General features: G+C 54.1%; 1 protein-coding gene across 4 annotated transcripts in view; it reads left to right on the forward strand.

Annotated features, from left to right (window-relative positions):
* The window catches only part of RALGPS1 (Ral GEF with PH domain and SH3 binding motif 1), a 301,912-nt gene extending 290,543 nt beyond the window's left edge, over window positions 1-11,369 (forward strand). For 2 of the 4 annotated variants that reach the window (XM_007471712.1, XM_007471713.1), the window contains 6 exons: window positions 1,927-2,010; window positions 3,398-3,503; window positions 5,221-5,313; window positions 5,490-5,595; window positions 7,367-7,458; window positions 11,340-11,369. In XM_007471712.1, coding sequence (XP_007471774.1) covers window positions 1,927-2,010; window positions 3,398-3,503; window positions 5,221-5,313; window positions 5,490-5,595; window positions 7,367-7,458; window positions 11,340-11,369 — 511 coding nt within the window. Of the gene's footprint in view, window positions 1-1,926; window positions 2,011-3,397; window positions 3,504-5,220; window positions 5,314-5,489; window positions 5,596-7,366; window positions 7,459-8,006; window positions 8,106-11,339 lie in introns of those variants that run through there. The other 2 variants (XM_007471714.1, XM_007471716.1) reach the window with 2 other exon arrangements.
* The last annotated feature ends 2,160 nt before the right edge of the window (window positions 11,370-13,529 follow it).

Below are 13,529 nucleotides of genomic sequence, written 5' to 3' on the forward strand. Positions count from 1 at the left end.
GAAGAGCGTGAGGAAAGACTGCTTAAAAGCCTAGACTGGTTGGAAGACGCTGACTTAAAGCTCTCCATCAACAAACGTCAGTCCTGCCAAACGTCTGTTAAGTGTGCAGCCACGCAGTGTCTCAAAGAAGCGGAGAGAATGACGGAGAGATGGTAGCAGCACCAACCACATCGCCTCATCTGTGGAACGGTCCACTGCCGTCACACATTGTCCTGGGGCACCAGGAGCAAAGATTCATGAGAAGAAAGGTGGAGAAGGGGCCGGAGGCTCCAGCTCTGCCAGAGGAGGCTCCACCTCCAACTCCAAACAGACGGCGGCTCAGAGCAGGAATCCAGGTCAAATGAGGAGACATCCTCCGGGCACAGAGATGCTCACTGTCAGACCCTGCCCTGACTCATGAGCGATCCCGGTTACGGCTGGGGAGGGGAGCGTCCCTGGAGGCGGTCTGTTGGCGCTCTGCACAGCCTGCCCAAGCATGGGGATGTGACGTGCCATGGTGTCATGCCCAGCCGTGAAGAGAGGGAGGAGGCAGTGTGGCCTGTAGGCTGGGAGTTGAGCGTGTCGGGACCTCTGAGCCACGGCTCGTGGTGTGGGTGGGGTGGGCCTGTGACCATCATCTGTCACGAGGGTTGGGTGGGGGATGGGCTGAGACCCATTACGTTCGGGGACTTGGGGGACCAAGCACATGCTGCAGCTCTTTGTCACCTAAAGAGGAGTGGCTGATGGACGAAAGGGACAGGGTCCCAGGGCAGTCGACCTGGAGGACCATCAGACTCCCACCAGCCCTGAACGTGGGCTTCTGGACAGCAAACCCAAGATGGTCATCAAGAACAGTTCCTTCTTGAGCGGAGGATGGAGGGGCAGAGAGCAACACAGCCCCCCCTTGGAGGAACCTGAGCTCGGTGATGGCGCGATGCACCTGCTGCAGTGAATGACGATGACCCCACACCACCCCCCAGGTGTCCAGTGCCACGGGGGAACGTGTGGCAACCTGGGACTGGCAGTGGACAGCAGAGGGAGCACTTGAAAAGGACGTCTGGACCTTGTCTGGTTTTATAAATTGGGTTGCATCATTGTTTGGCCAATGGGAAGCTATAGCCCTGGGATAGACCATGCTGCAGGGGTGGGAAGGTAAAGGATCAAGTAGACACAGGAAGTCATTCTGCCAAGAGAGGAAAAGGATGAAGAGAGGAGAGGAAGACGGAAGCCTTCCCCCAAATAGGTTAAGATCCCCACCTACCCTGGAAGCTACGTCTTCCCCTGGAAAGGCTCACTGCTGGGGAACTACAGGTGAGAGAGCGGCCTGATGGGCAGCCCACGGAGAGGTCCTGGAGCACCAGTTCTTGGACTCTGCAGCAGGTCACAGAGCAGGTTTGCAGGGAACCATCTGAGACTGAGATGGAGACAGCAAAGAGACTGTCCGATGGAGAAGACGTAGCAAACGGAGGAATTCAGTAGTGCCCGGGTGAATAATGATGCTACACATGCCCCACCCCATCCCCACCCTGGGCCAACATGCAAGACGGCCCACAATTCCGTGTCTGTGCACTTTTAATTGGATTGACCATGGAATATTTGGGCTACACAGCATTTTCTCTCAACCTCACATTGGGATAAGGGGTGTGCCTGGATTTTAGTCATCCCCTTGACACTGGAAGAAAGGTGAACATTCAGATAAAAGGTTAAGGAAACACTTACCTGGAGACTTGGGGACTCGCCCTGATGGAGGCTCCAGGGGTGTTGTGTTCACTAACCTAGCAGCTCCAGCTGTGCCCCAGATGTGCTTGCAGTGTGACTGAGGAGGCTGGGGGAAGAGTTGGGGCTGAGGCTTCCTGAGCTAATGACCACATAGTCTGCGATGCCCTCGCCTCCTTCAGGAGTGGTCTTTCCAGGCTGTTGCTAAAACTCAACCCTTTTCCTCTGAAGCAGGGGACGTCTCTATGCCACGCTGGGGCCCAACTGGCGGGTTCCAGTTCGGAATTCTCCCAGAACCCGGAGCTGCGTCTACAGGTATTCATTTATTCATGTGATCATTTATTCGACAAGTAGCTCTATGGTGCTTGCTGGGTGCCAAGCACTGTGCTTGATGCTGCCAACGAGACGGACTCAGCCTCTGCCTCAGCCTGTAGGGCTGTTGCTTCAGGAAAGCAGAAACGGAACAGAAAATCACGGGTGCCGATGGTCCAGAGAGGAGGCCTCCCTGGAGAAAAGACTGGAAGAGTGATAGGAGTCAGCCAAATAAAGTGAAGAGAGGTGTAGGGGTAAGAAGAGTACCTGCAGCCCAAGGGACAGCCCATGGGCCGTGAGGCAGGAAGAGCTGGGTGATCTGGGGAGTGAAGGAAAGTCCTCGTTGTAAGAAATGAGCGGGGCAGAGGGTGGCAGGTGAGGCCAGAGAGGTGGGCCAGAGCCACGTCCAGCAGGGGGAGAGGATGGTGGTCTCAAAGGCACTGGAGGGGTTGCCTGGGGGTGGGGGGAGGGTATTGGCAGGGCCAGGTCATGCTGGCCACGGTGTGCAGGGCGCGTGGGAGGAAGGCAAGCGTGGACACAGGGAGGTCAGGCGAGAGTATTGGGCAGTCGTTCAAAGGATGACCAAGTTCTGGCCTGAGGTGAGGGGAGTGGGGTGGCTGAGATGGGCATATTTAGGGGCACGGGATCAATGAGTCCTTGGGACTGATGAGGTTTCGGGGGTGAACTGATGAGAGGAGAGAACCCCCAGGCTTCTGGCTCCTTCAGCCAGTGGATGGTGATGCCTTCCACTGGGATGCGGAGGGAGCGCTGCTCGGCTTTCATGCAGGGTTGAGGGAGGTGTCTACGGGGAGGTGCCTATCCAGGGAGCTGAAGCTGGTGCTTCGGAGAGCGGCCTGGGCTGTGCTGCACTTGGACTCTTCACCTGTAGGTGGCGCCCGAATCCCCATGGCAGAGGGCGAGAAAGGAGCCCTGCCGCAAAGGCGCAGGGCATGGGGGTTTGGGGCCGCCGCCCCGCTTTTTACTCCATCCCCTCCACTCCCACTTCCTCGCTGCTCCTGCCAACACAGGAAGGAGGAGGTGCTGCGCAGGCCCCAAGCTCTGCAGGTGGAGAGGAAGCCAGGATAGGGTACGGCTGCTGCTGGGGGCCTGGGTGACGGGGAACGTGGGCACCAAGCATAGAGCCGCTCAGCACTCAGAAAGACGAGGGAGGTGCAAGTTCTCAGCTGTGGGTGAGCCCAAGGCCACCGTCCTTCAGGTTTTCCGGGCCCTCGGGGCCCTCCTCTCCCCAGCCTTGGCCAGCACTGTTGAGTCCTTGTCCTGTGGCGCCATTATGGACCCGGCAGTGGGGGACCTGTGGGCCCCAGTGGGTGAGGGGGTGCCTGACCTCAGCTCCTCCAAGGCGATGTCTGACTGGCGGTCTCCCCCGCAGCCCCACCGGCCCGTGCATCTGTACGCTGGGGAGCTCGGCGGCGGTCCCCACCATGGAGGGGCCTCTGAGAAGGAAAACTCTACTCAAGGAAGGACGGAAGCCCGCGGTGAGTGCAGAGGCACATCTGTCTAGAGGCGGCATGGGCAGCAGGGAGGGCATGGGCTCCAGAGACCGGCCAACCAGGGTTCCAGTCCAGTTGTGCCACTGAGTGGGCAGGGCCTCAGTTTCCACATCTGTAAATTGAGATAAAATAGTCCCTGCATCCTGGAGGACTTGGCAGGACTGTCACGTGTGTGGCCCTGCACACATTGAGCAGGCGGTGAATGGGGCTGTGCGATTATCTTGAGGGCAGGTGGAGGCCTGGAGACCCTGGGAGTCAGGGTGGGTACTGTGCCTGAGACGGGCAGCACGGCCTGGGTGGTATCCCGATGCAGATCCCCTCCCCCTTCGGCAGCATCATGAAACGCGTGGTGGAAAGGACAGGGACAAGGAATCGGGAGGCCTCTCAGGCTCCCCCACCAGCCACCGGGTCGCCACGTGCTGAACCCAGATGTCCCTGGCTCTGTGACCCCTCAGCCGCTTGCCAAGACCTCTTTGTTCTACGGAGCATCCACAGCAAGCTGCCTGCAAACCCGCCTGTGAGCTGCATCTCCAGGCAGCGTCTGCCCGTGTCTGCTCTGGCCTTCCTGTCCTGCCCTGGCTGCTGCTTGCCCCTGTCCACTGCCCACAAAGCCACTTGGAGATGCCCCCTCCTACCGGCGCCCAGTGTGAAGATGCCAGGCCCCTAGCCCAGGTGCTGCTCTAGAAGCTCCCCTGTCTTCGGGTGCTAGGTGGTTCTTGGGTGAAGAGAACAGTCTTCATCCCAGCCCTGGGCCACACTCTGTCCCTTGGACCCAGAGTGTCACAAAGCATCCTGCGACATGAGGCCCTGTATCTGGTCTGCTGTACAGACCTGCTTGCTGCCCTGCTGTACCCAGAGTCCAGGCTCCAGTCATTCTGAGGCCAGAGCGAGACACTATTTTCCAGATGCTGGTTGGCCCGCTGGTGAGCGATGAAGTTAATCCAGGGGGTCATGACCCATATTTCTGAGTAGGATAGAATAGACTGGAAAATGTCGGAGTTTCTTACACATAGTAAAAGTGAATATTGTTTCATGAAGCTTCTTTCAGTTCAACATACACATGCACGTGTGGGTGTCATCAGAAAGGTCTGAAAGCCAGTGCTTTCGCCATCTGAGGTGACGCAGTTCCCCCACCAACCCCACGCGCGCCCCCCCCACCCCGCCAGCGTGAAGAGGAGCCTTGTAGGTCGTGATGCAGAGCAGTCTGCTTCATGCCTAGAGGAACAAAAGCCACACCTGCAGCTTGGCCCTGCCAGGCGTCCCCACTTCTAGCCATAAATGCTTTCAAAGTGCTGCCATCCGCTTGCAGCCAGAGCACCCCATTGCAGACATTATGGTTCCTCTAAGTTATGGTTTAGCTTGTCCGTGTTTTGAAACTCTTTCCCCAGGACATTCTTGGGTTCAGGTCACCTGAATACATAGAAGTTATGCCTTGGCACTGCCCTAAACAAGACGGGAAAAGGAAAGGCTCTTGGGGTAAAGGAGAGGGAGGGCTTAGGGCTGCTGAGCTGCTGAGGAGTCTCCCTCCTCTAGGCCCTGGGAGGAGTGGCACTGAGGGGTGGCGGGCAGGGACGAGATGAAGCCTGCGCTGGCACTGCTCGGGAGGAGGGGCCCCCCCTTTCCACCCATGTAGCTGGGTCTCTAGTCAGGCAGTGGGGGACTCTGCCCCTCCACTTGTGACATTGTCACTCTGCCTCTGCAGCTGTCCTCGTGGACCAGGTACTGGGTCATACTCTCAGGATCCACCCTCCTGTACTACGGAGCCAAGTCCTTGAGGGGCACAGACAGAAAACACGTACGTTCCACGAAAGGCCTCTCTGTGCTGCCACTTCGTTTGGTGCGAAGTGCAGGGGGGGGTGGGTGGAGGTGGGCAAGGCAGCGGGAGTGGAAGGAACCTTGCCTGGCCCAGGTCGGCCTTCCTTGGGGAGCGGAGGGTGTGGGCCTCACGTTTGTGCTGTTGTTCCTCTGCAGTATAAATCCACACCTGGCAAAAAGGTCTCCGTCGTGGGCTGGATGGTGCAGCTGCCCGATGACCCTGAGCACCCGGACATCTTCCAGCTGAATAACCCCGACAAAGGTAGGCAGCAGGCCAGCGCTGGGCGCCTGCAGCTTCTCTCTACCCTCTTTCTTCTGCTGCTAAATGTGCGTTTTGAAACAGTAGGCACTTCTGAGGCTGCTGCTTTCCTTTTGCTTTAGGTTCTGATGTTCACAGGGTCCCTCGTTGGTCCACAAAAGCTGCTTAGATCGTGGTGGGCGTGTCCACTGAGCAGTGTGCATGGCACGTGGCAGCCGGAATCCTTTTCACCTATGGCTACTGGGGCCCATCACCCCTGGAACTCTAGCCTCAGGGTCCTGGAATGAATAACATAGCGCTGGATGAGGCAGTGACCATGCGGCTGGAGGAGTCTTGGGTGTTGGGAGATTTCAAGGGCACCCCGGCATTGCCTGTGCCGTGAGACTCTGGCAGTGTCCTGCTCCAAGGCCAAATCAGAGAAGAAACCTTCTATAAAACTCCAACTTTCACTTGCCCATTCATCTCCCAGTTCCTCCTGGTTTTATTCTTGCCCCGTGACCATGCTGAGAAGGAGAGGTTCTGCAGTGAGGTTCAGAATAGGCCATGCTGACCTCCTTGGCAGCCTGTGTCACGTGACAAAACCCCGGATTTCCTGGGTCTCCTAGCTAGGCAAGTTCACTGGAGGTGTAAAGACCCTGAGCATCTTCACACCTTCACAGGAATGTTCTAATGCAGGGTTCATGTACGATTGCCCGGGGATCTTGTAAAAATTCAGATTTGGATTCAGTGGATCTGGGGTGGAGACCAAGATTCTATATTTCTAACAAACTCCCGGGTAATGCAGATGATGGTGCTGGTGGAGGGTCAGGGTTTGAATGTTGTTAGCTGGGAATTAAAGAAGTGAGAGCCTCAAGTTGCCCAGGGAGTGGAGAGAGCCAAGTCCTCTGCTCTGCTTCTGAATGATTGAACCACGTACGGCTACGCACACGTCATAGGGCTTCCTCAGGCTGGTTACTGTTTGAGTTTCTTCCGTGAGTCTCTGGGACCAGATTAGAGGTGGTTTCTTTAGGAAGTAAAGGTTGTACCTCTACCAGCTTGACTTAAAGACTGTATGGTCATGGGGTCCACAGGCCATTCTCGGGGCTGAGCCCAGAGGAAAGCACTGTCCCCAAGCAGAGGGAAATATGACACAGCAGGTGGCCAAGGTCCATGGATAGAATGCAAAAGGTCTGTGAACTTGGGTGGCAAAAAGATCACATCTCTGTTTCCCATGACCTCTAATTCCTTTAATTATAAGTATTAAACTACTAACTAGAATGTTCACAATACCTGTGATTTTATCTTCAAGAGAAACCACGGATATTTTCACATCACGTATTATTGCAGATATCTTAGAATAGCATTTTTGTTCAGCCCTTTGCAGCTACAGTACAGTATCAGACCTGCCCCCAGATCTTGTCATTAGCGCATTAATAAATAAGCACGTAAAGAATGATATCACTCATTTATTTTTTAGCAGTTTGATAACCGTATTTCAGTATTATTGATTTTCTTTGTATTTTATTTTATGCGTTTGAAACAAAATTCTCAGAAGGGTCCACAGGCTTCACCAGAGCCAAAGGCACCATGGCCGGAAAAATGGTTAAGAGCCCTGGTCCAAAGAGACAGGCGGGGAGCACGGGAGCCTCCTCTTCTATGTGCCCCGAGCTTGCCTGGGGCTGCTCCTGACTTTCCCTAGTTTAGTTACCCAGGTCCACGTTTATCTTCACGCCACAGTCACAGGCAGACCCTCCCACGTGACCTTCCTCTTAACCAGTGGTTTTCTACCCATCAGGCAATGTTTACAAGTTCCAGACTGGTTCCCGCTTTCATGCAATACTGTGGCACAAGCACCTGGATGACGCATGTAAAAGCAACAGGCCTCAGGTAAAGTCACCGAAGTCCTGCTTGTTACCTAAAATACCCTCTCCCCGCCTCGGGACTAAGGGTCCATAGAAAACACACCTCCCTCCTTCCCCCAGAGCCTATCAGCTAAGCTCCCAGGCTCCCTCTTTTGATCAGCCTTTTCCCATGAGGCAGGGCACCCCCTGCCCCTCTTGGAACTAAGCCCAGCTTCAGACTAGAACTTTGAATCTGGCCCCTGTGTCTTTCCTACTAAAGGAAACGCCACAGAAACATCCATCAGAGATAGGTTACAGGTGGGATAAGTGCCCCAAGGGTCAGGCCACAGCATCTACTGAGGTCACGCCCCCGAAAGTTGATTCATGGGCAAACTCCAACCTGACGAGAAGGCCTCCCTGCCCCCAACAACCCTTAGGAATAACGATAATAATAGCTCATTTGTTGAGAAGCAACCATGGTGCTGCTGGTGAGTGGGGCTGTACGGCCCCTTGGCATGCTTGAACCAATAGGACCTCTGGTCCGCCATGCCTGCCTGAGGCTCTGCTCCCGCCCCCCACTGCTGCCCCTCCCAGGACCAGGCTTCAGGAGAAATGCTTTACGTGCAGGAATTGGCCGAATCCTCCCAGCATCCCTGTGAGGTAGGTTCCTATACTGTCTCCGTTTTATGCTGAGGACACTGAGGCTCAGAAAGTGGCAGACACTTGTTTAAGGCCCCACGGTGAGTAAGATCTAACCCCGGTCTGCCTGACACCAGAGTCTGTACTTGCCGGCCCGGAGGTCTCCCACCGCATGCTTCCTCAGGGGGAGGCGGGGGCCGGGGACCTGGCTGGCTCAGCCTCCTGCCATTGAGCCAGAGGCCTGGAAGCACAGCCTCTGCTGTCCAGGCTTGCTAGAGGGGTGGCTGCTCAGCCCTCACACCAGCCCGGGCAGCAGGTGGGCTGCTGGGGCCAGGAGCACTGAGCTGCCCTGACCTGTTCCCCAGGGATGAGCTGGAAGAGGGGCTGGGGAGCCGGGTCCCTCTCCTCCGTCTGGAGAGAGAGCGCCATGGCTGGAATAGACGGTGGCAGCTTCGAGGAGGAGGAAGGTAGTGCCGAGTTCACAGCAGGCGTGTGAGGCCCGGAGGGCAGGGGCTGCAGTGGTGCTGGTCACAGCACAGTCACAGACTTCCTGGCCCCTCAAAGCGGCTCTCATAAGGCAGAGGGAGGTCTCTAGTGGTGTGTCCCATGATTCTGTGCTCAGTTTGGGCCTATTCAGGATTTTCATCTGTAACATCGATGAGGACATATGTAACAAGCTGATCAAATTCTACACGATAAGAAGCTAGACGGCGAAATTAGCAGAAAGTCCTCGACAAACTAAAACAGTAGGACAAGACTGATAAAGGGATAAACTTGAGGCACCACAGGGAAACTGAAAATAAATTGCATTCGAATCCCTCAACTCACTTGCTAGAAATTTGTCTGGGGCATATGCGCACACATGCACACACAGGTGTATGGGTGAGAATGTCCACTGCAGCATTGTCCTTAATAGAGAGAGAAAAAAAAGCACCTGGAAACTCGGCGACCCTCAGTAAACCCCTACTGTGTACCCCCTGATCTGTGTGTGATCACCCGAAAGGGGCTCCAAGACATAAGTGAAAAAGTAAAGTATAAAAACACGCGTAAGGGCAATCTCATTTGTATTAAAATACACGTGCATATTTATTATATGCGTGTCGGTGCCCATAAAATGTCTAAAATGACGTACAAGAAAACTACAGCTCTGCGGTCTCTAGACTGTATTTTGTGCTTGAGCAAATGTAACTGCCCATCTCCATGATGGGGAGACCAGGGTCTTTGGTTGATGGTTACCTCAAGGCGATGACCAAGGTGCTGCCTCAGGTCATGTTAAGAGAGGAAGAGTGTCCTGACCTCCTCTGCCCTGGCCACTCCGTGCATGCCTGGGGCCCCTCCTTAGCTCTGAGGGCCACTCTGAGAGCACATTGCGCTGGAGCTCACCTGCCACACACAGGTGACCCGGAGGAGTGACAAGGACTGAGGTGGGCCACACAGATGGTGGGGGCAGAGAGAGGCAGGGCCTTGGTGTCTGCTCCACAGTGACAGTCGTGGCCCTGGTGGGGGGGCAGCCGGGAGCAGGGATGGTTGCTCTGAGCAAGTGTCCACTGGCTCTCTGGGGGTGGAGGCAGCCTGAGGGTAGCAGCAGCTGCGCAGCAGGTAGCAGGGAACTGGGTCAAACCCACTTGGTAGAGGAGGTGTTTGGTCAGAAAGACAAATGGACTGAATTTCACGTCTGGCAAACATGGTATACCATGACAAGCTTTGGCAACGTTGAAGTGTTTTTGTCCAGTTTTTAGACCTAAGGGAGACGGTCTTCTATGTTTTCTGCTTTATTCCCTTTTTATTTCTAATTTACTCTCAAACAAATGTTCCCACCCTCTGCTTTATGTAATAAGAAAAAATTGGCCAAACTAAATATTCCACAGCAGAGGATTATTGAAATAAGCCACACTACCTGCATGTGATGGAATGGGGCTCTGATGAGGGCGTTACAGAAATGCATCTACTCCTGTAGAAAATCTCAGTGACTAAGGTGACTTTTCTTTTTTGTGGAACTGCATTTCTTAAAACTGTGTGTGCTAGCACTGAATACACTTAAACTTTATTGATAGCATATGCGTAAGGTGTAAACCACAGCAATAAAGCAAACACTCGTGTACCCACCACCCAGTCTAAAGGCGGGACCTCCCCAGTCCTCGGAACACCTCCGTCCCAAGGGCTTCTTCCTAATTCTGTCTCCCTCCCGCTCACCTATGCCCCATGACCTCTCTCCTGATTTGTTTGTTTACCATTCCTTTAAAATGTGAACACATGTATTTGATTCCTTAATGTGTTGTCTGGGGTACATTTTTTTAAAACTTTTTTTTAAAGAATAGAACCATAACTGTATAGTTTCTTCTGTGACTTGCTTTTCTCCTGCCGTATGTTCCTAAGATTCCTCTATGTCAGTGTGCATAGCTGTCATTCATTTACTTGTAATTTTTTTTATCAGTTCTTCTGTCCGTGATCCCAAGAATGATTTCCTGCTTTTGGCTATTCTGAACAGTGCTGCTGTGACCGTTCTTATAACTGTCTCCCAGTGCAAGGAGATGCATTTTTTCCAGTTCATCATTTTGACCAAATTGCCACCAAGATGGATTTGTTTTTGATGAAATTGCTTCTCATCAAATTTCCTGGAACCCCACGGCAGTGCTGGGGGGAGGAGGCCTGGGGCTGGGGGCATCCCCGCAGCTTTGAGGGGAAGGAGAAACACCCTGACCTTGGGGCTGGTGGTCCCCCCAGTAAAGGTAGCTGGGATCTGGGCCTGGGGACACAGCATGGGGAGCCTTGGGGTTCCCGATATCCCCAAATTTCCCCCTTCTCATTCTGCTTCCACTTGCCAACTCCTGCCACCCGCTAACCACCCCCTCTCCTCTCCAGAGGCACGTGCTTATCCCGCAGGATTGGTCAGCTCTCCACTCCAAATGCACTTGTGCTTTAACCCAAGGATAGAGGTGGAGAGCGTGGGCGCTGGTGTCTCGGCCCTGTCACTCACCCGCTGTGTACTTCACCTCTCTAAGCCTCAGTTTCCTCATCTTTTTAATGGGGATAATTCCAGTACCTGCCTCCTGGGGTTGTTGTGAGGACTCAGGACACGATACAGATGTGGTGCTCAGAGCCTTGCCTGGCACACAGCAGCCCCGTAACACGTGGTGGCTGGTACCACTGCTGTGCCCTCTCCCCTTCCCCCACCACCCACTCATTCACAGACTGACTGGGAGAGGCCTGAACCCTTCCCTTAGGGACCACCCCCGTCCCCTCCTGAAAGGTCAGAACTTTGACAAGAGGCTGAGCTTTCTCTTCTAGGTACCTGCAAACCTTATGTCATTTGAATAAGTCTCTGCAGGACTTAGCGTGACTTCAGAGGCCTCTGGGAGCCGGCCTGGGACTGGTGGGGTGCTGGGAGACTCAGAGCTGGACTCAAGGGGACACGGCCGAGGCCTCACAGTCCAGAGGGCTCCACCGGTGCGGGGGTCCACCTGCCGATGCCCAGCCACCCCCGTGACCCCCGTTCTGCAGCACCACCTCACGGGGCCGCGATGGGTCCCCAGACTGTACAACCCGCCCTCCCTCCCTGGGCCCTCATCCGTCCACCAGCTGCTGCTGCGACCAGAGAGCATCCGTCCCACGTTGGGTCCCCAGTGCTTTCTCCTGCACAAAAGAGTGGACAGCAGCCCCCCGCGTGAGGGCTGGAGGGAAGGGACAGGCGGGGACTGGCTCCAGTGTGCCGGGTCGCTCGCCCACAGGGCTGCCTCAGATTTTGTACAACCCCGAAGCGTCCTCTGCGTGTGCGTGCCGTGTCTGTGTGCGTGCAAGCGAGCGAGCGTGGACTCTCCGAGAAACATGCATTTTGGCACAAGACTCGTGACATCACACACTTCATTCTCTTTGAGGCCCTGCTTTAACCTTAAGCGATAGGCTGGTCCACCGAGGAAGGTCAGAGTGAGAGCCCAGATTCCTTCTGTGTTAAGGGTCCCTCGCATTCTTTTACTGTAAACAAACAATGCCTTAAATTGTGTCTTGTTTTCTGTTCCTATGGGTGCTATTCATCCAGAAGGCCTGCTCCCTGGGCCCCCGGGGCCCTCCCAGGCCTTGTTGCCGTCAGCTCTTCTGAGGCAAGACCCAGCTTCGGGACCGTGGACTGGGCCGGCACTGGCCCGCTTGCTTCCTCCCAGCCCCACTCCCGCAGGGTCTGAAGGCCCCGCTCTTCTCACCCCTCCCCCCGCCCCCCGGGTCAGCATGGGAAGTCGTGATGCTTTCTGCCAGCTTCTCAAGGCCGCCTGCGCACACGGTGACCTGACCGGCTGCTCAGAAGCTACTTTGCACCGACCTCTCCCCGAGCAAGGCTTTTGCTCCCATCCTCTCACCCCTTTGCCTCCACTGCCAGGGCAGGGCCACTGGGATTCTCGATTACACTGGGGAGCTGAGTGACACTGAGGCCTTAAGCTCCCCCATTCTTGCCCCCAAACACAGTCACCAGCAAGTTCTCCATCATCAGCCCAAGGGCACAATTGTTGACGACCATGGTGACGAGAGCAAAGCCCTGGGGAGGGGACGACGGTCCGAGCTCTGCTTTCGGCTGAGAGCTCTTCAGGTGAACAATGTCCTTCATCTGTCACTCCTTGTCATACTTTTAAGTGACTTTTATTTTGCACAAATACATTTTTATTTAAAGTAATGAATAAAAATTAGCTTTATTTATGGTAGCTTTATCACCATAGCTTCTCCCTTCAGCCCTTCCCCACCCTCTCTTCCTTCCCTCTCCCTCCCTCTCTTTCCCCCTCTCTCTTTTTTTTTTAATCTGGGTGTCCTAATTCTGAGAAGGAAACTCTTAATGATTTTCTGAAAGAGACTGAATTTCTGGGTCCTTGTTGCTATTGTGGTTTCAGAGCTCACACTGATCAGACACCAAACGACTCTTAAGAGTTTCTGGGCAAGATGCTTCAAAACAACATCTTAACCAATAAACTGTAATAATAGGTCGACTTAAGAACTACCAAAGGACCCACCACTGTATTTTGATCAAACGGTGACCACTTTTCTGAAAATTCGGATGAATTGGTGAGAAAAGTAATTGTCATCGGGTCTTATTTTGTGGTTGAGTCTTACTATGCTCCGTAACTAACCCTCCTTCGGAGCAAAATCTAGAATACTTTCATGCCAGGAGAAACTCCAGATGGTGAAATTGAGACCAGCAAACCTTGGTCGTCGGTGCTTTGCACACCCTCATGCAGCTGGGGTCGAATGCATGCACCTAATTCATACCAACAACTGCTCAAATTAGCATCTGGAGGCTGAATGAATACAGCAGACACTCCAAACATCTCTCACCAGAACCATGCAGTGTTAACGCTTTAACTTACATTGAATCTGATTCTACCTGTTAATGTTTTTTAAGTCTTAAGTTTGAATGAACTTGCCAGACTACTTTCCTTGAATTTCTCTACTCTTCAAACTCTCCTGGTTTTTCTGACATGAAATTATAGAAGCCAATCC

Source organism: Lipotes vexillifer, unplaced genomic scaffold (genome assembly GCF_000442215.2).
Source record: "Lipotes vexillifer unplaced genomic scaffold, Lipotes_vexillifer_v1.1 scaffold98, whole genome shotgun sequence".
In the NCBI taxonomy this organism is placed as follows: domain Eukaryota; kingdom Metazoa; phylum Chordata; class Mammalia; order Artiodactyla; family Lipotidae; genus Lipotes; species Lipotes vexillifer.